General features: G+C 44.5%; 2 protein-coding genes across 4 annotated transcripts; one reads left to right on the forward strand and one right to left on the reverse strand.

The window, feature by feature from the left end:
- Nucleotides 1-2,450: 2,450 nt before the first annotated feature.
- Nucleotides 2,451-8,975, reverse strand: FBXO45 (F-box protein 45). The gene is made up of 3 exons (XM_073360395.2): nucleotides 8,305-8,975; nucleotides 6,785-7,141; nucleotides 2,451-2,649 (listed from the first exon to the last, which is right to left on the reverse strand). Exons 1-3 carry the CDS (start codon nucleotides 8,554-8,556, stop codon nucleotides 2,464-2,466), a joined length of 795 nt encoding a protein of 264 aa, XP_073216496.1. The 5' UTR covers nucleotides 8,557-8,975; the 3' UTR covers nucleotides 2,451-2,463.
- On the forward strand, nucleotides 7,983-19,991 carry WDR53 (WD repeat domain 53). 3 transcript variants are annotated; one of them, XM_073360393.2, is made up of 3 exons: nucleotides 7,983-8,472; nucleotides 12,213-12,708; nucleotides 17,122-19,991. In XM_073360393.2, exons 2-3 carry the CDS (start codon nucleotides 12,229-12,231, stop codon nucleotides 17,707-17,709), a joined length of 1,068 nt encoding a protein of 355 aa, XP_073216494.1. In that variant the 5' UTR covers nucleotides 7,983-8,472; nucleotides 12,213-12,228; the 3' UTR covers nucleotides 17,710-19,991. The 3 variants fall into 3 exon arrangements, with proteins under 3 accessions (XP_073216494.1, XP_073216493.1, XP_073216495.1); XM_073360392.2 differs by lacking the exon at nucleotides 7,983-8,472 and adding an exon at nucleotides 8,632-9,123; XM_073360394.2 differs by lacking the exon at nucleotides 7,983-8,472 and adding an exon at nucleotides 9,111-9,190.
- Nucleotides 19,992-24,875: the final 4,884 nt, after the last annotated feature.

The following is a 24,875-nucleotide window of genomic DNA, read 5'->3' on the forward strand; positions in this document are numbered from 1 at the left end:
TGCTGTTATAACAATACACAAACATTTCCTTTTATGTTGTAACAGTTTATTTTAATATTTTGTACAACTAGCATTGGTCTCCAGTAATAAGTTATAAGAAGTTTACATAAGCAAGATGTTCCCCACCCCCTGCCCCCCAAGGAAAGGAATGTTCAGCTTCCACCACTTCTAATTTATAGGGAAAGAGGGAATGACATTACCTGAAAAACAAAAATGAAACCTAATTCATGAACAGAATTCTCTGGAACAGTTCTTGGGATTAACTATATCTACTTGGATTCCATAAACAAGTGCAGAGGCCACGCCTTCCAAGACTCATTTAAAGAGCACATTAATCTAACTGAAGTTTTTCTTTCATTTTAGGACAGTTTTTAAATTAATGCCATAATGTTCTGCTGTACTGATATATAGTTTACAATCTAGTACAAATAGTAAATGTTTGTAACAATAGATTTTTCTAAAAGTTATTCACATCTCACCTCATTCAACTGTTCCATGTTTCAGTTCCATGTTTTAAAAGGTCTTTCATTTCTTAATGTGCATTTTGTTTTCAAATAAACAGACAAGAGAAACTGACCTCAACAGATATTCCCTTTAAGTAACAGACTACACATAAAACAAATAAATATTTTTTAAAACTCTTCAAGTGGCAACAACAGAGTCTGTTCCAGGGCAGAACCCTGTTATATATTATGTAAAAAGCATTCCAAACCTATTTCTTCAGCAGCACCCCAATTATTCCAGACAGCTACCTGTACCATTTCCCCTGCCTTCATCAGATAACAGAAAAAATTGAAATCAATCATTTAAGAACTTCCTCTCATGCCCATACACAGAGAACTCAAAGATATGTCTGAGATTACATGATTCAGATTCTCTAGCACAGACAAATTAAGGGTTTGTACAAATGTTTCCTTCCTTCGTCCCTCAAAGCATTTTGCTAATAATCCTGAAACAGTTAAGATAGCTCTTTGTAACTTGGAGGATCATTTAAAAAAAAATAAAATAAAATTTTAGTACCAAGGGCTGGCCTCAGGGCTTAGAGGTTAACATGTTACTGCCAGGTTGGAGGCTAACTTTGCATTTTTCATTTTGGAAGCTGGCAGTTTCCTAGACCACTGCTGAGCTTTCAGCCTCTGTGGAAAGCAGCTGCTACAGCACCTATATGTACTTTCTTAGGACACAACTGATTTGGTATCACAGTCTTCTCAGATTCCATGAGTATTGTAATGCTGACAAGTTTGTGAAAAATAGTTTTTAGAAAAATGAAATGGGTGAAGACTCCCCACAACAGACCTGATCCAGAATTCCTGTCAGTGGGAGGTGAGAGTTTTACTACTCTTGGCTGTAGGTGGACAGAGCCCATACCTGGATATTGGGGCGTTTGTTTTTTAAATACCCAATTTAAGTCAAGTAAAAGAAAGCCTTGAATCCTTATTAAAACATTTTTAACAGGAAAATAAAATCGAGACCCAGGAAGTTAAACATTGTTTTTCATATTACTTTGAAAGCCTCATTTTACAATATTATAAACTTTACGACTTCTTAAAGATGAATTAGTTTTTCTGCATCAAGAGGAAGATCAACCCAGTAAATTGGTTTGCATCCCTTGTTAATAGGGATCAGGATTTGTGGCCTAATAAAACTCATGGGGGACTTCTTTTTGTCAAGAAAACAAACAAAAATTGCTCTAGCCATGGAAACATTCTACCACATCCAAATGAGCATATGTAACACCTTCTTCCACAAAAGCATCCCAAGATGCATGCAAGTGTTATAAAGCATGTTATGTTGTCTATCTCTCAGCAGAGGTTGTTCTGATGCCATGTAGTGGTTTTTCCTTTAAGAAATTATATCCCAGTTTAGAACAAAGCCACCCTTTTGTTTTGTTTAACAGGATTTTTTTTTTACAATGTTCTGTATATACAACCTTTAAAATACACTTAAAAATAGCTGCACACATTTTATATCTCATTGTATAAGAGAAGTGCAGTCCAGGTAGACCATGCTTCTCAATACGTTAAAAAATATAAATAAAACCCAACCAGACTCTTTCTCCTCTGGTAGCCACGCTGGCCCGGAAGGAACCGTTTTAAAATGGGAGTCTTTCACAAAACACGCTACCTACAAATCTCAGGTTAATTTCCTCAAGCACTTCTATAAAATCTTTCCTTACATATTTGATGTCACACACAGCCATCTTAGCAATGAAATCTGTTGCAACATGCATGTGTGAACTGCCCACTCAACCAACTCCAACCGTGAGGATTTTTCTGGCTTGGTAGAAAAAGGAAATGTAACTATTCCTGCAGTATGGCTGGTTCTCCAAATCACAATTCTTTGTTTTCCTGGATGTTTCTTGCACACGCACCCACACTTTATTTCAAGTTCATCTTTCCTTCTAACCAACGTGCAGATTTCTCCTCCAGACCTTCCAGATCTTGATGTCCCAATGAAACAACGTTATCCATCTAGAGGTTTTCCCAAGTAGACCAAAGTCACCTCTGTGTTGCCATACACAGCAGACACTGCTGGATATAGGCAAGCCTTTGGCAATCCTCTGAATGCAACTCCCAAGAACTCATAGCCTCGCTCAAAGGCTAATGTCTTGTCTTCCATGTCCAAGATTACTCGAATCCTCTCACCTATCTGCAAACGGAGATAGGAAGAAGAGTCAGGCAATATTCAAAGAGAGACCAATCAAAAGGGAAATAAAACAAATAGGCACATAGACAGTAGAACAGAAGACCTTAGGAGAAGGGTGTGTTTCTGTTTCTCAATAAAAATGAATTATTTTTTCTGTGAGTGTCAGTTTTACTGAATGCTCACAAGATTCTGTATAGCTGTACATAAAATTTCAAGTTAACAATCACAATGCTAAATACCCCATATAGGGTACAACCACCAAATGTGACTCTTCACATGTGACTGTTCTGGCAATAAGAATTAATACACTGCATTACATCTACTTCAGTGTTCTGCAGTATGTGGCTATTTTGTAATGGCCTCCACCCTGTATTTCCCATGACTCTGAATATAGCTTTCATTATGATAAATAGGTAAAGCCTTTGCAGAGAGCTTTTAAAGCCACAGAACTGGTTTTAAGAAAGTAGATACTCTATGCCAGGTGCACTAAACCACTTTTTTGGCCAAGCATGCACTCTGAACATCGGCATTACACTCTTATTTACCGATAGAGCAGGAAATTTCAGAACTATGTGTAGGCTTTTCCCATTTGTTTTTGCCAAAAGAAAAAAAAGATATGAGAGTAATAAACATTGTCTGTGCCAGCAGAATCACAGATCAGCATATAAACATGATATTGCATGTCAGTTCATTTACCTAGAGCATGATTTGAAATTTAAATAAGTCACAGCTCCCAACAGCAAGCAGTAACATGATATTGCACAAGCTCCTATGTTGTGGAAGAGTCAAGCCACCCTCAGATGTAGTCTCCTTTAACCTCTAACTTATAAGAGGGCACTTAAGAATGTATACTTTTTAGTCTTTATTTTATGAAAAGAAAGATCATCTCACATGTTTTACTTAATTCAAGCATACTTTAAAGAGACATCAACTTGAAATCAAGTCAATTAAAAACTAAGATCAAAACAGTTTTGTCTACACCATATCCTTGAGTCTCCATGACCATTGCTATGGTTTTAAGTCAGAGGTGGGCAAACTATGGCCTGCGGGCCCGGCCTGCCAGGCCCAGCTAGCCCCTAGCCCCTCTCCTGCTGTCCCCCCTCCCCCACAGCCTCAGCTCGCCGTGCCGCCACCGTGGGAGGGGGCTGCACTGTGGGGGCAGAGGAAACCAGGAAGGGAGGCTCACCTGCAGCCTCAGGGGAGTAGGCGGGCGACAAATGCAGGTGGAGGACTCAGGAGGAGCACCGGGCGGCTGCACAGCCGGCGGGAGAGAAGTGGTGCTTTGAAGGGGAAACCGCTGCTTCTCTCCAACTGCATGGCTGCCCCTGCTCCTCCTGAGTCCTCCGCCCATGTTTGCAGGGCGGCATTCTGAATGGGGCTTTAGAGGGGGGCCTGTCAGGGGGTGGGGATGGATAGGGGGTGGGGTCCCGGGGGGTGGTTAGGGGCCAAGGAGTAGGGTGGGTTGGATGGGTTGGGGATTCTTAGGGGGGCAGGAAGTGGGAGGGGGCAGTTAGGGTTTGGGGAGGCACAGCCTTCCCTACCCAGCCCTCCATACAGTTTTGGAACTCTGATGTGGCCCTCAGGCCAAAAAGTTTGCACACCCCGGTTTTAAGTTCTTCCCCACCCTCCTTTCCTGTTAGGGTGTAAAAGACCCAAACAAGGGAAACTGACCACACAAAGTAAATAGAAAAAGAGTACTTGTGGCACCTTAGAGACTAACTAATTTATTTGAGCATAAGCTTTCGTGAGCTACAGCTCACTTCATCGGATGCATACTGTGGAAACTGCAGAAGACATTATATACACAGAGACCATGAAACAATACCTCCTCCCACCCCACTCTCCTGCTGGTAATAGCTTATCTAAAGTGATCACTCTCCTTACAATGTGTATGATAATCAAGTTGGGCCATTTCCAGCACAAATCCAGGTTTTCTCACCCTCCGCCCCCCCCACACACAAACTCACTCTCCTGCTGGTAATAGCCCATCCAAAGTGACCACTCTCTTTACAATGTGTATGATAATCAAGGTGAAAAGAAAAGGAGTACTTGTGGCACCTTAGAGACTAACCAATTTATTTGAGCATAAGCTTTCGTGAATGTGATATATGCCATCATGTGCCAGCAATGCCCCTCTGCCATGTACATTGGTCAAACTGGACAGTCTCTACGTAAAAGAATAAATGGACACAAATCAGATGTCAAGAATTATAACATTCATAAACCAGTCGGAGAACACTTCAATCTCTCTGGTCACGCAATCACAGACATGAAGGTCGCTATCTTAAAACAAAAAAACTTCAAATCCAGACTCCAGCAAGAAACTGCTGAATTGGAATTCATTTGCAAATTGGATACTATTAATTTAGGCTTAAATAGAGACTGGGAGTGGCTAAGTCATTATGCAAGGTAGCCTATTTCCCCTTGTTTTTTCCTACTCCCCCCCCCCCCCAGACGTTCTGGTTAAACTTGGATTTGTGCTGGAAATGGCCCACCTTGATTATCATGCACATTGTAGGGAGAGTGGTCACTTTGGATGGGCTATTACCAGCAGGAGAGTGAGTTTGTGGGGGGGGGGGTCGGAAGGTGAGAAAACCTGGATTTGTGTTGGAAATGGCCCACCTTGATTTTCATATACATTGTAAGGAGAGTGGTCACTTTGGATAAGCTATTACCAGCAGGAGAGTGAGTTTGTGTGTGTGGTTTTTGGAAAAAGGGGGGGGGGGTGAGAAAACCTAGATTTGTGCTGGAAATGGCCCGACTTGATTATCATCCACATTGTAAGGAGAGTGATCACTTTAGATAAGCTATTACCAGCAGGAGAGTGGGGTGGGAGGAGGTATTGTTTCATGGTCTCTGTGTATATAATGTCTTCTGCAGTTTCCACAGTATGCATCCGATGAAGTGAGCTGTAGCTCACGAAAGCTTATGCTCAAATAAATTGGTTAGTCTCTAAGGTGCCACAAGTATTCCTTTTCTTTTTGCAAATACAGACTAACACAGCTGTTACTCTGAAACAAAGTAAATAGGTAGAGTGACTACACACAGTGTTATCAAACACACAAAATCAACTACAGAAAAAATAGTCTCTCTGATCTTTAAATTACAGTAATATTATGTTTTACTCATAAAAATCATAGATACATGTTTCAGAAAAAAGTGCAATTTTTTAAATTTAAGTGCCATTACACAGATCATACCATTCAGACAGCTAACTTTACTTAGAGTGGGGATTTAGGAATATTATATATAAATATACATTTAAACAATGTTCACCGACTAAAATGCAGCCACATCTGAAGTGGAACATCACACAACACTACATAATAGTGTAAGTCAGGAAGTATAGCATATTCAATTGAAGCTGTACTGTCAGAAAATCTAGTAGGCAGAACATAGTTAACCAAAAGTGGAATTTGGCCAAAGCTAAATACCACAATTTTGGGGGGGGAAAGTGCCACACACTCCCTAATTATGGCGAGTTACCTGAACATCAATGTTATGTTTCATCCAAAAGATGTCACCTCTAAGAATATCAATTATTGAATAAACATCACTTCTACATCACCCAGGACTTCCTTGGAGAATTCCTATCCAATTACCGACTAGACTCAGCACACTTAACACTGGGATGTACCAAAAAGACATAATGCTTATCAAACACAGCCCTGTTATTGGTGGACAAATCCCTGGTTAAAACATTTAGAATGCTCTAGTACCTTTTATTACAAAAAAAAAAAAAAGAGGTAGCTTCCTTTCAATGAACTGTATGAATGCAGGATAATATCAAATAAGATTTGAGATAAAAGAAAGGTTCAATATTAATTTCATTCTAACTGGAAGAGACAACGTAGGATCCAGAATCCGTATACCATATAGGGATGTAATCTAAAATAAACCAGTAAATTAGAAAAAAGGTTATCAGGTAAATTTTTCCCCTCAAAAGGTAAACATATTGTATACATTGCCATGTCTGACCAGTTTAGGAAACAGACATTTTTATAATAGAAAAGGGACATATTAAAGAACAGTGTTAAGGCTTATTAGGCAATGAAGTCTTTTTCTTGCCCAACAATTCTTGAAGAAGAACTGTTTACAGATGCAGTAGAGCCTCTAGCTGGTGCTTAGTCTCACTCACCTGGTATTTTGGTGCATTATTGCACTGTGGGAAACTGCCATTTACTTCTCCATTATGTAGCAAATTATTGTCCACCAGATTCCACCCCCAACTCTGGTCATCACTGCCCAGCAGTGCTACATAGCCCTGACACTGCATGGGAGCCCGTTTTGTGGCAATTCCAATTACTGCCACTGTGCCAAGAGGGCCCTCCCACCAAACTTCCCAAGCATGACGACCCTCACTGAAACCAATCTTGGTCCTTGCCCCATCTGTGCTCTGAGCAATGGGGTTCCGGTGCAATGTAAATCCATTTTTCTTGATGTACACATTCCTGGAGCAGTCATTGGTGCTGAAAGCATGTTGAAAGGCCCGTACCTAAAACCACAGGAAGAAAGAAGGGATTTTTGAGTGGAGGGAATAATCATAAAATGAATTAATTCATTAACATCCTACAGCTCATTCCCACCAAATTTCAAACTTTTTTTTAAAACCAGTGTAGAGGAGACGCAAAAGTACGCAGGATCAGAGGTGCCAAGTTCCTGAGTTCCTGAGTGGTGCTCAACAACCCCCCCCACTCCATCCCAGATCCCGCCCCCACTTCACCCTTTCCCCCAAGCTCCCACCTCCGACCCTTCCCGCACCTCTTCCCACCCCTGCTCCTCTCCCTCCCTGCCAGTGCCTCCTGCACACCACTGAACAGCTGATTGTGGCAGGCAGGAGGGCTGTGGGAGGAGCTGATCTGTGGGGCTGCCAGTGGGTGCAGAGCACCCATTATTTTTTTCTTGTGGGTGCTCCAGCCCCGGAGCACCCAGAGTCAGCACCTATATGCAGGATAGTGGGTTTACTGGTTGAAGACTCCAGAGACTAGGGAACCAGAGTACATGAGCCCCTGACACAGAGCAGTAGAGAGGACGGAGGGGAATGGTAGGAAGTGGAGGGCACCTGTAAGACAAGCAATTAAAAGCCCTGTCAATATTAGGGAAATTTTTCAAATAGCCAACCCGATTTCAGCTTCCCAGGCCACAGCAATGGGGACAGCCTCCTGGCTGTGCAGAGTATTTTAAGCACAGTTGACCAGACTTGCTTTGAACAGCTGGTAAGACCAACGCTTAATACTATGGCGGCAGCTTAAGACAAGCCTTCCTTGCAAGAAGATGACAATTCAGCAGCACCAGATCTACTTGCCGTTTTCCAACAGGGGAGATGGAAGTTGGGCAGTGGGTGTGGGGAGGCGCAGCCAGGGAAAACCTGCTCTCCATAGGCCAGTCCCGTTGTCAAGGCGAAGGTAGAGAACAGTCATTTCAGGGAGTAGAGAACGGCTCTGGCAGCGCTGGGGCCGGGACGGCGGGCGCGGCGGGAGGGTCCCCCCCCAAAAGTGCCCGGGTGCGCGGACAGCGCCGGCCGGCCCTGCACAGTCGCTATCGCCGCGCGGGGTGCCCTGGCCCTGCAGCGATCCCGGCGGCGCAGCACGAGCCGCCAGCCCTGCCCCCCGCCGGGGCGGTTCGGCCGCTGGGGGCCTGTGGCGAAGCCCCGCTCACCTTGCCCTTGTAGGTGGGCACGTTGCAGAGGATGTCGGTGCGCAGCGCCTCCTCGGCCAGGCTGCGGGCGGCCAGGCTGCGCCACACCTCGCTGTTCTCGTCACCGTGCAGGACGCGGTGCCACAGCCGGCAGACCAGCGCGCAGCTGCGCAGCTCCCGCAGCTCCAGGTAGGAGAACACCAGCTCCAGCACCCTCCCGGGCAGCCGCCAACCCGTGCCCCCCGCCGCGCCCCCACCGCCGCCCGCCGCCATCGCCTCTGGCGGCGCTCACCGGCCGCTCGCCCCTCCTCCCGGCGCCGGCCGGCCGGCCGGCAACAGCCGCCGCCACCCGTTCCGCGAGACCCCCCGCGACGGCGCGAGCCGCGGTACCAGCCCCTGAGGCGGCGCCAGCCACACTAGCCAGCCTCGCGGCAACCGGCAATACAGTGCGGGGCGGCGCGAGCTGTTTGCCCTCCCCGGACTGGCGACAAGTGCGGGCGGAAGTGAGCTCTGCGGTTGGGCAGGAGGGGTCCAACTGAGATTCCAGAGTGCCACAGTTTATCCCGGGAACATAGTAGTTAGCGATGCCCAGCCCAGCCCAGCCCATCCACCCGGCCTTCTCCACAGCAGCTTCACGCCTACTTTGTACCAGGAGAGAGTGAAAGCAGGGGCACCATGTTGGTTAAGGGCAGAGCTGTCATAGGATCTCGGAGCGCATGCGCCTCAGCGTACACTACCTTGGCCATAGAGGAGACACAGAAGTCCGTTGAGTTGACGTAATTATGCTGCGCCGGAACAGGCGGGTCACGCGGGGAAGCTGGGTGCTTGGTGTACTTAGAGGTAACGCGGCCTCCTTTCCAGCGGCCTTCACCCCCCGTCTCCCTCGCAGCACGGACAAGAGCGAGCGGTGGGAGCTGCTTATCCCCTGGCCTTCCTTCCAGCTCATCCTTCCTGGGCCTTTCCCCCCGTCGCGCCGTCCCCCGCTCCTTGCCTATAGTTATTTCCCTTCCCCCCACGCCGGCCTTCCTGCTAGCTATCGCCTTCCCTGCTCACCCCGCTCGAGCCTCCCCCTCCGCGCAGGCCTTACCTCCAGCCCTCTCCCCTTCACCTGGGCCTTCCCTTCAGCCACCCCACTCACCCCGCCCCCGCTCGGGCCTTCCCTCGAGCCATCTCCCTCACCCAACTTCTCCCCCCGCATCGGGCCTTCACTCCAGCCACCCTGCCCCCTCCCCCCCGCCTAATCCTCCCCCTGGGCCTTTCCTACCATTCCCCCGCTAACCTCCCTCATGCCGTCCTCCTCACACACACCCCAGGCCTTCCCTACAGCCACCCCCAAACACCCCCCCCCTTTCCTGGTCTTCCATCCAGCCATACCTGTCAGGTCCTTTCCTCCAGCCACCTGCACTCCACTCACTTCCCTTTGCAGGGGCCCTTTCATACGGCCACCCTCTTCCTGCTTACCCCCTGGGCCTTTCCTATACCCCCCTCGATCCCCAGTCACCACCACTGGCTTTTGACTACAGCCACTTCCACACAAACCCACTCTCATCCATCCCATGGGGGGAGGAGGGGAGAGCTTTGCCTACAGCTGCCCATCATTCCTCTTGCTCATCCCCGCCACCAGGGGCCTTTGCCTATGACTGCCACCCCCAACTGTAAACCTCCACTACGGCCATGTCCTACCCCTGTGTGCACACAAAGAGCTTTGTTAGATGTGCTGTATAGTTTTAAAAAGATCCCTGCTGCCAAGAGTTTACAATTTAAAATCATATTAATATATTTAACATCATTGATCTTTGCCTCCACCACAAAATTTGAACAAATCATGTTTGGTTTAAAATAGAGGCGATGCTTCTTATCACACTTTGAATTGGAATGACAAATTGCTGAAATACTTAATATATTTGTGTTGTTTCAACCATAATATGTAAAGCTGTTTACAAAGCCTCAACAATTTTAGGCCCTAGCCTACAATATGATTCATATAGGTGCCAGGGTCCTTCCAGGTGGGTCCAATTGCAGGAGCAGAGCTTTAGACATACTTGCTGATGACTCCAACTAATAAGGGTAAACATGGTCATCAAGCACATTAGTAAATTCAAGTTAGCTAAAGTTCAAGCCCTGGGAAGTCTGGACCAGCCACAGATCTCCAACTCCTGGAATGTGACGTTCTGTAAAAGCATTCTGCTAGCAGTGTCACATGCAGGTATGTGCCACCTTGCAACCCCATAGTAAAGTGAGTGCCGTGTATAAGGAATTCAGCATGGTTTTATCATGTTCTTTATATCCTATTATACTAAAATGTAAAATATTTTACAGATCCACATTTTTTAAAAACATGTGGGTTTATAAATACTGGCAAGGTTTTTTTAAAGAAAATCCACACTTTTTCAAAGTGGCTTTCTTTGCCCCATAGAGTGGGTTGGCAGTGAGGTTCCAGGACAGGTGTACCAGCAGACTGCAAGCAGTGGTGTCACACGCAAGAAGCTGGAGACTGGTGGTGATTCGTACTTTAGGACCAGCAATGGGGCCAAACGAGCAAAAAGTTTTACCTTACACAAATGCTGAATTCCTCCTCTGATGAGGCTTCCAGCAACTTCAGAAAAATGCTGAACACAGTTTTTTGCACATCACATTTTTATAGTTTTAGATGCTGGTCTCTTTTACCTGAAAATTCAATAGCTAAAGTCAAAGCACCAAAGAAAGTTCCTCAACCTTCTCTCTCTCAATGGCTCTGAACAACAGGTTACTTCCTCCCTTCTGATCTCATATTTAAACTTGTTCACTTCATCCCTCAATTAACTCAGTTCCTCCGACCTCCACCAATTTACATCATTCTGGCTTCACTGACACTAGACTGGTGGAGTCCTTTTTTATTTTTTCATTTCAGTTTTTCCATATCTCATCTTTGTATGTTTCCTTTCTGCTTATGTGGGTAGTGCTGTATATAGCTAAACGATTGTATTTGTTCTGCTTACAGTGATGATGTTACTTCATGCAAACCCCACCATTATCAAAATAAGCTTATTGTTTAGGAAGAATAGAACTTTGTCTTATACAGCAATTTTCTTACTCTAGGTATCTGTGTGCTTTACAAAGCAGTTCAGTGACTGTGTAGTCAGAGGAAGTAGTCATGCTGTAAATGGTAGATTTCACACAGCTTGGAACCTTAGAATTTGTTTTATGAAAAGGGAGTGTTGGCCAGGATATTAATGCTTGGTCACACTAGGAACTTATGTCAATATAACACCACACCTCTGAGTGACAGTTAACAGACCTAACCCCTGGTGTAGACAGCGCTATGTTGACGGGGCGGAGGTGGGGGGGTTCTCCCATCAACATAGCCACTGCCTCTTGGGGAGGTGGAGTACCCACACAAATGGGAGAAACTTTCCTGTCAGCGTAGGTAGCATCTTCACTAAGTGCTACAGGATTCAGCTGCACTGCTTCAGCTCTGAAAGTGTAAACAAGTCCTGAGATTTTTCCCCTACTCTTTTCAGTAAGTGCAATAGAAACTTTAACTTATGTGTTGTGATAGCACCTAGATACCCCAGTCAGAGACTGTGACTCCATTGTGCTGAGCGCTATATGCACATAATGAAAAGACAGTCCTTGTTGCAGGGGTTGCAGCTGAAGTAACTTCCACCTACACAGCTACTCAAGATTAGCAGAACGTGATTTAATTTAGTTCATGTACCGGACAGAGCACTTCTCCCAATAGAGCAACAAGGGGATGATGCAAAACATCAATAGTGTTTGAGCCCAAGTCCCAATTAATGTGCTTACCTATACAGGTGTCTGTTTTACCTTAGGGACACTAGTATCTCATTCAGTACATGTCACTGTGTCAGCCAAACATGCTTTCATTCTTAATTTTTTACTGTAATAGGAAAAACCCTTCCCTAACATCAATTTGTTTTCTTTCACAGGCTCCTTTGAAGTATCATGGCAGTCAAGTGGAGTAATGGACATTCCTCTTCTATACTGTGCTTGAATGTAAACAAAGAAGGGCTGGTAGCTTCAGGAGCAGAGAGAGGAGAACTCACAATCTGGAATGAGGAGGGGATTCATTTAGGACAGATACAGCTCCCGAGGGCAGATGATGTCACCTGTGTTGTGTTCTCTCCCACCTATCCCAGCAGGCTGTACACCTCCCATGGTGAAACCATTAGTGTATTGGATGTCAGATCCCTTAAGGGGCCAGTTGAATGCTTTCGTCTGAATGAAGAAGAGATCAATTGCCTGTCAGTGAATGAGATAGACAGTGTCCTGGCTGCTGCAGATGACTCTGGGGCAATAAAAATTATGAACTTGGAAAACAAGAAAGTCAGCCGGTCCTTGAGGAGGCATTCAAACATCTGCTCCTCAGTTGCCTTTCGACCTCAGCGCCCTCAAAGCCTTGTGTCTTGTGGACTGGACATGAAGGTGATTTTTATAGTAGATGGTGGATGATGGCTAGAGATCTTAAAATATCAACCGGATATGAGTAATTAGATGATATTTGCTGTACTCTTCCATTCTAGGATAGTTAATGTGGCTCTCCAACACTCCTAATGTGGTCCCACCATAATAGCCAGCAGTATAGTGAGGATATTCATAATGCTGTTTTCTGCACAGTAGTTGCATTGTTTCTATTGTTGCCTTCCTTTATTATAAAAGAGTTGGGAAAGCAGGAATTAGAGCAGTGATACTCAGACTGAGGCTCGCGAGTAGCAAGTGGCTCTTTAATGCGCCTCCTGTGGCTTTTTTCAGCACATATTAAAATACTATGATTTTATTATTAACCAATCAGAATGCACTTTTACTATGTTATTAACCAATTTTAGTTGATAAAATAATACTTGGTCACTCATTTTGCTGTGATAATTATTTGTATATATTTATATATAATATAAACCCATTCATATTTAAATATGAATGTATAGCACTATAGTAAATGAAACAATGAATTCACACTACTATGACTCTTTTGGGTAATGTTGATCACCAATTTGGCTTCTGAACCACTGAGGTCCGAGTGTCACTGAATTACAGTATTCTTTCAAAGGGGGTGTGAGAAGTGGCAGCAGAGCTAAAAAAAGCAACTAGCCTAAGACAGAGAGGAACAGCCCTTGGATAGTTGTGGCTGAGAACTTCAGTCTGTCGTCAACAAACAGATCACAGGTCAAATCACCCAAAGCCTGAATTAGCCAAGACTCAGAGGTTCTGTCTGGTGTGAAGAAAGGGGAAAAATCATGACAGAAGGTGGCTGTAAAGAGCTTGCACCACATTAACTATCATTGTTTTTCTTTATGCATACTGACTTTTTCCAATATTGCAAATATATTAAATATTGCAAACAGAACTTTGTGAGTGGTTTGCAAAAAGGGTTAACCTTTGATACTACTGTTCTGACATTTAATACAGATTAGTTAAAAGCACATTTGACTGATACATACAATGATAACGAGGTTTTTGTTTAAAATTTAATGGGTTATTCCTTTGTTTTAATAACCTCTTGAAAGTTTAAATGAAATCAATTACTTTTTTTAAATTGTCCTTCCTCTACCTCACTTCAAATTCCAACTTTAGGTTTACTGTTTAGGACTAGATTTCTTTTTTTAAAGAAAAATATTTAAATGTTACTGAATCACATGGACTTTGCAAAAAGATAGGGGGAAAGTCAGTTTGGGAGTATACCCTAACTTTGACAGTGTACCCTTTATTAATCCTCCAATGATAAAACATGACTCAGGTTATTCTTTGAGCATAGAGATGCTGGGGTCTGTTTTTTTTTCTTGAAGGCAAAATCCACTGGGGGAGTGATATAAACTTAATGCAAACAACATTCCAAACATTGCAGTACCCAGGTTTTGATAGCTTATTAGGGTGTAGTCCTGCAAATAGGCCCCTTGACGTTAAAGGACTACTTTTGTATGGAAGGGCTTTCAGATTCAAAACCTGACACTGGATGCGTATTTCCAGGATATCCTGAGGGGTGGGGTACTCCTGGAACTGGCATAGCCATCTCTACAGGTCACTGCTATTTTATTTACTTGCCTCTAAGTTTTGAGAGGGGAAAAAAAACAGCTTTGAGTGTTCATCCTATGACTTTAGCTGCATATATACTAATTCCCACGAGCACTATCACATTTGTCATGTTCTAGTTAAGGTGATAGTGTTCATTATAAACCTCAATTTTTGAATTCATAATGTAGCTATAATTCAGTAAAGGCAGACTTTTTTATATAGTGGTTAAGATTTGGAAACCTGGTTGCCTAAAGTTCCTAAATCTATAGTTAAGTACTTCGAGAAATAATTTTCAGAAGTGCTGAGTACCCAAGAAATCAATTGAAGTTAATGGGAGGTGCAGGCACTCAGCACTTTTGAAAATCAGGCCATTTATTTTAAGGTGCCTAAATATAGATTTAGGAGCTTAACTTTACACACCAGGTTTGAATATTTTGGTCAGAGTCTTGTCCTTTTATATGTCTTTTTCTCACGTGCTGGGGGTGGGGTGGGGGAGAGAATAGATGTTTTTACGGTTTCTGAAGCTTCCTTGTGTTCCTGTAGCTCAGTAGACTCATAGACTTTAAGGTCAGAAGGGACCATTACGATCGTCTAGTCTAACCTCCTGCACAACACAGGCCACAGAATCTCACCCATCCACTCCTGTAATAAACCCCTAACCTATGTCTGAGCTATTGAAGTCCTCAAATCATGGTTTAAAGACTTCAAGGTGCAGAGAATCCTCCAGCAAGTGACCCGTGCGCCGCGCTGCAGAGGAAGGTGAAAAACCCCCAGGACCTCTGCCAATCTGCCCTGGAGGAAAATTCCTTCCTGACCCCAAAGATGGAGATCAGCTGAACCCTGAGCATGTGGGCAAGATTCACCAGCCAGTAACATCATTTGTTTTGCATTGCCACCTAACACACGTACTACCCCGTTGGGTGGCTCATCCATAATTCTGACTTGCAGTACTGGAAGTCAAATAATGCTCCATTTGGAAGCATATTTATTGCAATATGGGGATTTTGCAGGTGGTAGAGTCTTATTAAGTTTTATCATCTGGAGATGTGTTCTCACCAGATTATGATAATACAGGAAACGATTCTGATCATCTTGTATTGTCTCTTCAAATAAGTGAACTCAAATGTTCAGTGAGGTGAGTATGGAATTTGGGTTGTGGTCCCCTCCCCCCAACTGATAATGGGAACTATGCAGGTAAATCCCTGTGTGCTGTTTTGGAGACTTAGGTGGTTACTGTTAAAGGGCCACTACCTGTTAAAATTGATAATGTTTCATTTTTATATTTTACCCAGCCTGGCTAGAGAAACTGGACTGGCCTGTTTCTAGTCAGTTTCACTTCTCATGCAGTAGCGCAATGCTACACTGAGGGTTGCAAATACTGTGGTGTGATAAATTGGGAATATAGCTGTACAATTCATGGATTGTGTATGAGCTAATGAACCCTATGTGTCAGTCAGGCTGCAAACTCCATTTTGAACATGCAGCCTTTTGACTTCTCTATGGTGTACTTCCTTCCATGTTGGGTTAAAAATTCCAAAGGTGGTGTCAGAACAACAGTAGAAGGTAGTTGACTCCTAAGTACCCAATCATAGGAAACCTATTCACTCCAGACAAAAGACTGGTCCTAGCCCAGAAGAACTGCTTAGCAGGGGAAGTCACAGCAACAAAGTCACTTGACAAGGGTTTGCCCTCCTGTGGGGAAGCTGGCAAGGGTGTCGCCTTAAGGGGAGGCTGAAGGTTTGAAAAGGGCAGAGGATGGTCTGCTCAGCTGGGGTTGGGGCCATTTACTGTAGTCTGAGGGAGAAATCACTCACCTTGTAACACCCTGCCTTCCTGGACCCACATGGTACCCCAAGGAAAGGGCCAGCTAGCAAGTGAGGGATCTTGCAATTTCAAATGTATGTTTTTGTATCATGTGTGGCCTCCTGTGCTTTATCTGTTAAAGAGCAATTGTGCTAGAATCAGTGCAAAGCCTGTCTACCAGTATGTGTTAAGCATTCACAATATTGCCCCGGGAGAGTTCAATGTAATCAGAAGCTTCACACTTTGGATGGAGTTCTGGGAGAGGGGTGTGTTTAAGTATCAGGGGGTCTGACGGGTCAGTGCTGCACCCAGAGGGCCTTAGGCAGCTGGACAGTAGGTTCCAACACTCAGAAGGAGGTGATGGATAAAAGATTTCCGCCACTGTTCCCTCTAAGCTGTACACGTGTGCGCATGCACACATCCTAAACACCGCGCACACAAAATTTGCACAGAAGCACAAAAATTTGCACAGAAGAAATTTTTTGCGCACACAGCCTGTCAAAAATTAAAGGGAACATTGGTCTGTGCCCTGAGTGTCAAGGGACTCAGATTTGGGACAGTGGCTGGACTCCATTCAGGCTCCAGGAACTTGAAACACCCTGGGGGTCCAGAGCACAGAGGCTTGGATTCCCCTGAACTGTTAGTATGTTATCATGAAATTTGGCTAGTATTTATATAATGTTTTAAATATGTTCAGCATTATCTACAAAGTCATCAACCCCCACTATGAAGTAGGCGTTCTCCCCATTTACAGATAAGGAAATGAAATGGGTAACCAAAGGCGGCAGAGAAAGTGTCTGACTCTCAACACTGTTCTCATTCCCCATTACACTGGTGTGTTCCTTTTTCAGTTTCATAGTTAAAACTGTCAGTGTGTCATGGCTACCACTGCTCAGATGCCTCCGAAAGCATTCAGAGTGGTTTCTTCACCACTTCCACCTTCTCAAGGGTTGAGTCTTAACTATCCAAAGGAAGGCTGTTTCAGCAGCTGTAGTGCTAAGTCATTTTTTATGGTTTGATTTGAAGGTTATGCTGTGGAACCTGCAGAAAGCTCGCCCGCTGTGGACCATGAACCTGCAGGAGAACGAAGCAGAGGGAGCAGAACACCAATCAGCTGGCCAGTTCTTTAATCCTCCCCTAGCCCATTCTCTGTCTGTTGCAGCATGTGGCAACATCTTTGGTTGTGGAGGTGAAGACGGTAAAATCCGGATCTTCAGGGTAACAGGTGTCAAGTTTGAACAGGAGCTGGGGTTTAAGGGTCACACTTTGGGGGTGTCACAGGTCCTCTTTCTGCCAGAAGTATATTGGCTGCTTTCTGGAGGAAATGATGGGAAGGTGTTACTGTGGGATGTCAGCAGTGAAGTTGGGAAGCAACTGAAGAGTCCTGTGAAATCCATCCACAGGAGGAAGGCCAGAACACCAACTTCCACCAAGAGAGATGGAGAGCCCAATGCAATGGTTACAAATGAACATGCCGGAGTTTTACCAAAACTAAGCATAGAACATGGAGAGAAGGTGAACTGGATTTCATATGCAGAGATCAAAGGCTTCAGGAGGGTATTAGTTGCGGATCAGAGCAGTTGTATATCTGTATATCCTCTGACTGAAACCTAGACACACATTGTTTAAGGAAATCTTGGCAAGTAGCTAGTTTTCTGGGTTGTTGTGAGCTGGCCTACCTGGTTCTCTACAGAGTACCCTCCTGTTTGTTACCATGGAGAGTAAACTTCCTGTAGCTTAAATAATTACCAGCTCTTATGCATGTTTAGAAGCGGCCAGGAATTTGCTGTGGCACATTATGCACATAAGTAACATTGCTTTATCTTTTTCAGTAGTGGCACATCTTCACTGTAAATATTTTCTTATGGGGGTTGGAAGATGGTGCATCTTGAACATAGGTGTGACTTTGTTTGAAATGGATTGAGAGGCGGCTCAAAAATGAGCAGACTGAGGCAGGCTCATGCTGCAGGTTGTAACATGCAAACATTGTAAGAAAGAACCTATTCAGTCTGGGAGAAAAATGGTGGCCTTTTCTGTAAAAACTAAATCAATGGGTGTGGTAAGCTTTGCTGCAGGTGTAATTGACTGGAGTCCTCAAACCCCTGCACTATAAGAAAACTACTAATTTTCCTGCTTTGCCTCCTTACCTCTTTAGTTCTTTGCTTTCCCTGTTTCAACATTTCTGGCAATTTAGGCCTAAATTAGACATATTCTCTGATCATCTGAGCTGCAACAACTGAAAATGTGGGTTTCAAGCATGTTTGAACTATTTTTAATTTAATATAGTTAAGAATAATTACGGAAGTGGGTTAAATAGCTAAATTGATTAAAGTTCATCATTAAGTGGGATTTTCAGACTGGAACAACATTGGGGGTGGGGGGAAATGTTAACAGCTGTTTACTTGGCTTGTCCTCCTCTGATTTTGTGTCACAGAAGAAAAAATCTTTTAAATCTGTTTTAATAAAAGCTTTCTCCCTCACTGTGCTCCTTGTGCTCCTGCTTGCTCTTGTATGACTATCCTATGTAACCCTATATGCTGTGCAAAATGTGAAGTTGAGCATTTTATAACTTAAATGCAGAGTATAATAAAAATATAGAGGGCCAAATGCTGCTGTCTTCCTTACACAAATAGTATCACTGATTTCAAGCGTTACTTGCATAAATAGGGCGAGCAGGTTCTTGCCTTAGGTGGACTGTTAGCTTAAAAATGGGGGGGGGGAGGTGACCAAATGTAAATCCTGTGCCTTGGAAGTTATTTAATAAACTCTCGGCTTTTATGCAATATGCAAATAATTCAGAAATTGTATTTTCCCAGGATGACCTGTATCACTAATGTGCTAAAAGTGCACTACTTCTACAGTTTGGAAACCAATCTGACCAATTAAATTATTTCCATCTCTTTGTTTATACATGTAAACGAGCGATCTTTGCCAAAAATACTGAACTTTGAAGTATTAAATCTGAGATTACTAAAATAAGGTTAATTTGTGTTTGTCAATTAGAAGCTTTTTTTGGGGGCAAGCAGTAAGATAATGGGAGAGATGGATTGTCCTTTTATCGTAAGAAAAGAGCCAAACTGTAACTAAAATACTTAGTAGACATTCCCCTCTGGCTACCGAAATAATCCACTGTACATCTGTGATGTTGCACTCCATATACTTTATGAAAATACGATAATGAGTGTGAATATAATGTAACTAGAATATGCTTTATGCAAAAGGTCTTTTGTAAGGTATAATTACAAAGCTTATAATCTACTGAATGTTCATCCTATTTGTATGAATGTATCATTTCTATGTCTTGAGTTAGGAGAATAAGATATAAACTTGTATTACTGATGTAAACATGTTAAGTGGAAGACATTAAGGGTGCTTTCAGAATCAATCACCTGTAAATGGCTCTATTTACTTGTAAGCCTTCCTGTGAGTCAGGCCAGAAAGAATGGAGGCTTGGGGTCTCACAGGACATGTGATCATGTCACCTGGTACTGGAATTCATTTTAAACCTGGTGCTTTTGCATTTAGAAGGAGGGGTGGGGACCCAGAGACACACAAGATTTCCGCCTTTTGCCAAAGCCATAAAAGGGGGTGGGACAGAATAAAGGGGGCTGCAGTCATGAGAAATCCCCTTTGTTACCACCTGAGGTGAAACTAACAAGAACTGTACCAGGGGAAAGGATTGGGCCCAGACTAGGAAGGAGTCTAGTCTGTGAAAGAAGCTTATTGGAACATCTCTGAGGGTGAGATTTACCTGTATTCAGTTTCTTAATGTATTAGGCTTAGACTTGTGTGTTGTGCTTTATTTTGCTTGGTAACTTATTTTGTTCTGTCATTACTTGAAGCTACTTAAATCCTACTTTTTATGCTAAATAAAATCACTTTTATTTATTAATTTACCCAGAGTAAGTGATTAATACCTGTGGGAGTAAACAGCTGTGCATATCTCTCCATCAGTGTTCTAGAGGGTGGACAATTTATGAGTTTAGCCTGTATAAGCTTTATACAAAGTAAAACAGATTTATTTGGGGTTTGGATCCCATTGGGAGCTGGGTGTCTGGGTGCTGGAGATAGGAAACCTGCTGAACAGTTTTGGTTAAAGTCTGCAGCTTTGAGGGTGTGGTTCAGACCCTGGGTTTGTGTTGCAGCAGAGTAGCATGTCTGGCTCAACAAGACAGGGTTCTGGAGTCCCAAGCTGGGCAAGGAAAATGGTGTCAGAGGTAGTTTCAGCATGTCAGGTGACAGTTGCAAGGGGGTCTCTGTGACTGAGCCCATCACAATGGCATAGTTGAACACGATTGTGCACAGCTGATTGCTTTGAGACACTGGCAGTGATTTTAAGTGAGTTTTAAGTGTGCTAGCTGGAAAACCGACAAAGTGGTTACTGGTTTGTTATTTTCTGTTTGTTTATTTCGGGTGAGGGAAATAAGCACAGGAAAACAGGAAAATGACTACCAGTGAGGCAGCCACAAAACTAGAGCTGGCCAGACTGGAAGCGAAAGAGAAGGCAAAGGACCGCAAGTTTCAAATGAGGCTCAAAGAAGCAGCTGCAGCCAGGGAGGAGGCTGCACACAGAAGGGCTATGGAGGCAGAAGCAGCCAGGGAGGAAGTTGCTCGCAAAAGAGCCATGGAGTTAAAGGAGAAAGAGCTTGAAGCCCAGAGGCTAGCATAGCAAGATGCTCAGAAGGAGAAGAAAAGAGAGAGGCAGCTAGCCCTGGAGTTAAAAGACTTAATAGAAAATCAAGAAATACAGGCCTAAACTGAGACCCAGAAGCATGAACTGCCTGTAATGGAGTAGAAGAGAGAAAACCTTTCAGCAGCTGGCTCTACTTCCTCAAAAATCCACAAATGGGAATGATTATGCCCACAGTATGATGAATCCAGTGATATTGCTGAATATTTCATCACCTTTGAGAGACTGTGCACTCTCCAGGCGATTCCTGAAGATCAAAAGATGACCACTGTGGTTGCAAAATTGACTGGGAGAGCTCTGGACGTATTCAGTAAGATATCTATTGATGATGCTTCAAACTATGGTAAATTTAAGGAACTGGTTTTGAAACAGTTTCAGATTACACCTGAAACCTACAGGGTTAAATTCAGAAGTCTTAAGAGGAGATCTGGATTGAATAATGTGGCTTATGCAAATGAAATGAGGGATTTGTTAGACAAGTGGGTGACAGGGAAAGGCATTACAAGCTTTGAAGAAATGTGTTTAATTTCTCAGGAACAGTTCCTGAATATGTGCAATGATGATGTAAAACCGTATTTGTGGGACAAAAAGGTGGGTGAATTAGCTGGGTTTGCAGACTCTTATGAGCAGTCACAAGCTGCAATTAAACACAAACCACTGGCAGAGGGGTACAGGGTTGGGGGAAAGCAGAATCACCGTTTTACCCCTGGGAAAAAGGAGGCTGAGCGTTCACCTCTCCACGCCCCTGTTACTCACCTCAGGTCTCCTGGACAACCAGAGGAGCCCAGAAGGTGCTTTCACTGTAATTCCCCAGGGCACCTGAAGAGCAGCAGCCCCAAATTAAAGGAGGGTAAACCTCCCTTGTCCCATGTTGGCTTAGTTGCCCTCAGCTCTGAGGCCCCAGAGGGCACTCCCACCTCTTATCACACCAGTTTGGTGGACACAGGTCCTAGTGAAGCGGACAGGGAACACACTAAGGATATCAAGATTGATGGCACGCAGTGTCTGCAGTGGAGGGATATTGTGGCTCAGTTCTCTCTGGTTGGACCAAGTGTGGTTCCAGATGCTAGTGTTTTGATGGGGCAGATGACCCACATTAAGGGGTGGGGCCACAAAGGTTCCCTGTACCCCGGCAAAGGTTCATGTGGACTGGGAAGGTATGGAAGGTGATTTAGCGGTGGGGATGCTCAAGGACATCCCCGCGGACATGTTGCTGGGAAATGATTTTTTCAGCAACACTAGGACTGTTAGTGTGGTAACTTGCAGCATGAAGAAAGGCAGTGAGGGACTCCTAGAGAGGGAGGAGAGAGCACTGTCTGCCAATGAGGCGGCTGTTCTAGCTGATGATTGTAGGTCTGACGCAGAGCAGCGAACACATCCTACCCTAGGGAACATGGAGTAGGTGACTCGGAGGGAATCCCCAGAAACGGGGCGGGGACCTTGGAACCTATAGAGGAGGTGGCGGAGGGTCCTATTGACAGGCCAATGCAGGAAGGTGGGGTGCTTCCAAGTATGGGAGAGGCAGAGTCAGGCCTCTGCCTGGCTGAAGATGACAAACTCCCAGGAGTGGGTGCAGGGGAGATGAAGTCAGTGCCCAGGGATGGGGATGTTATCTCGAGGGTTGTCTGTCACGAATTTGTAGGTAAACAAAGGGCTGACGCCTCCCTTGAGGCATAAAAAAGTGTGTCTCAGAGGGAACTCCAGGAAGGGAGTGGAGGAGAAGTTTTTTGAAGAGGATGGGAAACTGTATAGGGAGGCCTCTGTAGGGAAGAACCAAGACCCCAGCCAACCCTATAAGCAGTTGGTTGTACCCAGCCAACACCAAAAGGAATTAGTGCTGGTAGCGCACGATAGTCCCTGTGCTGGTCACTTGGGGTACAGAGGACTTATGACAAGTTAAGGAGGAATTTCTACTGGCCTGGGATACAGAATGATGCAAGGGATCATTGTAGAACTTGTGTGGTGTGTCAGGAGAGGAAGAAACCGGTGGGAGCCCAGAAGGCTCCGCTGCGTCCCTTGCCTGTTATTCAGGAGGCATTCCAGAGGGTGGCAATGGACATAGCGGGTCCTATGTCTCTCCCCACTTGGAGGGGGAACAAGTATATCTTAGTTGTGGTAGACTTCACCACTCGGTATCCTGAGGCAATCACACTGTCTAACAGAAGCTGAAACAGTGGCAAGAGCCATGCTCACTATATTCAGCAGAGTGGGCTTCCCTCAGGAGATTTTGTCTGATCGGGGGGGCAAATTTTATGTTGCAGTTGTTCAATGAGCTATGGAAGGTGTGTGGAGTGAAACAGCTTAAGACGGCCCTCTACCAATCCCAGGCTAATGGGCTGGTGGAAAGGTTCAATGGGACCCTAAAATCCATGCTGGGGATGTATGCCCAGAAAAGGGGCCAGAGTTGGATGAGTTATTGTTGGTTCTGCTGTATGCCTATTGGGAGGTGCCCCAAGAGTCTACAGGATTTTCCCCATTTGACCTTCTGTATGGGAGGGAAGTGAGGGGACCCCTCGATCTCATCAGGGATACCTGGGAAGGATGCACCACGGTGAGGAAAGAACGCATGACTGAGTATGTTCAGAGGTTCAGGAGGGAGTTGAAGGACATGATGGAAATTGTCCAAAACAATCTCCTTTGCAGTCAGGCTAAGCAAAAGGTGTGGTATGATAAAAAAAAATACTTGTATACGCACTTTTGACATAGGAGATTTGGTCATGGTACTCAGCCCTGCAAAAAAGTTCAAAATGTAAAACTCCTGGGAGGGGCCATTTGAAGTGGTGGAAGTGGTGAATGAGGACACTTACAAAGTTCAAAAGCCCCTTGATGATACTGTGCCCCAACTGGTACATGTGAACCGACTCAAGGCCTATCACAGTAGAGTGACCGGGGTAAATATGGTCTGTTGTGTCAAAGAGGAAACTGAGGCACACCCACTTACTGATTTGATGGCTGAATGCCAAGATGGGTCAACTTTGGAAAGTATGGAAATTTGTAGTGATCTGACACCAGTCAAAAAGGGGGAAGCGTTATCAACGCTGAAAAGGTACAGTGAGGTATTTTCCAACAAACCAGGGAGGACACACTTGTTCCATAGACTCCTCATGAAAGGGGCTCAGCCCACCGCCTTCCAGGCTTTACAGGGCCACCGGCAAGGTGAAGGAGCAAATTCGTGCTGAGATACAAAGCATGTTGGAGCTCGGGGTGATTAAGGAATCTGACAGTGCATGGGCTTCCTCTGTGGTCTTGGTCCCCAAAAGGGATGGCACTGTAAGATTTTGTGTAGACTATAGGAAACTCCATGCTGTCACAGATACATACCCCATGCCAAGAATTGATGACATGCTGGATATGCTAAGCCAAGCCAAGTACCTCAGTATCTTTGATCTAACCAAAAGTTACTGGCAGATCCCTTTGGAGGGGGAGGCACAACAAAAATCAGCTTTTATCACTCTATGCATTTACAGTGTTACCTTTTGGTCTGGTAAATGCTGGTGCAACCTTCCAGAGACTGGTCAACAGAGTGTTAAATGGTTTGCAGAATTATGCTATGGCATATATAGATGACATTGCTATATTCAGCAACACCTGGGGGGACCACAAGGAGTACCTGGAAATTGTGCTATCAAAGCTCAAAGAAGCTGGGCCAACTGTGAAACCCTTTAAGTGCAAGATAGGGGCAGCCAAAGTCCCTTATCTAGGGCACAGGGAGGGGGCCAAAATATCCCCCGACCCTCTTAAGGTAGAAGCCATCGTAAAATGGCCAGTACCCCCAAACTAAAAGGCAAGTCCAATCCTTCATAGGCTTGGCAAACTATTACAGGAGGTTTGTGGAGGGGTTCAGTGACATAGTATCCCCAATCATAGATTTATGTAAAAAGCATCAACCTAATAAGGTAATTTGGTCAGAGGTGTGCCAGAAAGGCTTCGACAAAATAAAAGCACTCGTGTCTGCAGAGTCTGTGCTGGTCAGCCCTGACTTTGATAAGCCTTTTGAATTGTGTACTGATGCATTAGACACAGGGTTGGGTGCTGTGTTGATGCAGGACAGAGGAAGACAGCAAGAAGCATCCCATTGCCTTCCTAAGCA

The sequence above is a fragment of the Lepidochelys kempii genome, chromosome 9, assembly GCF_965140285.1.
Source record: "Lepidochelys kempii isolate rLepKem1 chromosome 9, rLepKem1.hap1, whole genome shotgun sequence".
Taxonomy (NCBI): domain Eukaryota; kingdom Metazoa; phylum Chordata; order Testudines; family Cheloniidae; genus Lepidochelys; species Lepidochelys kempii.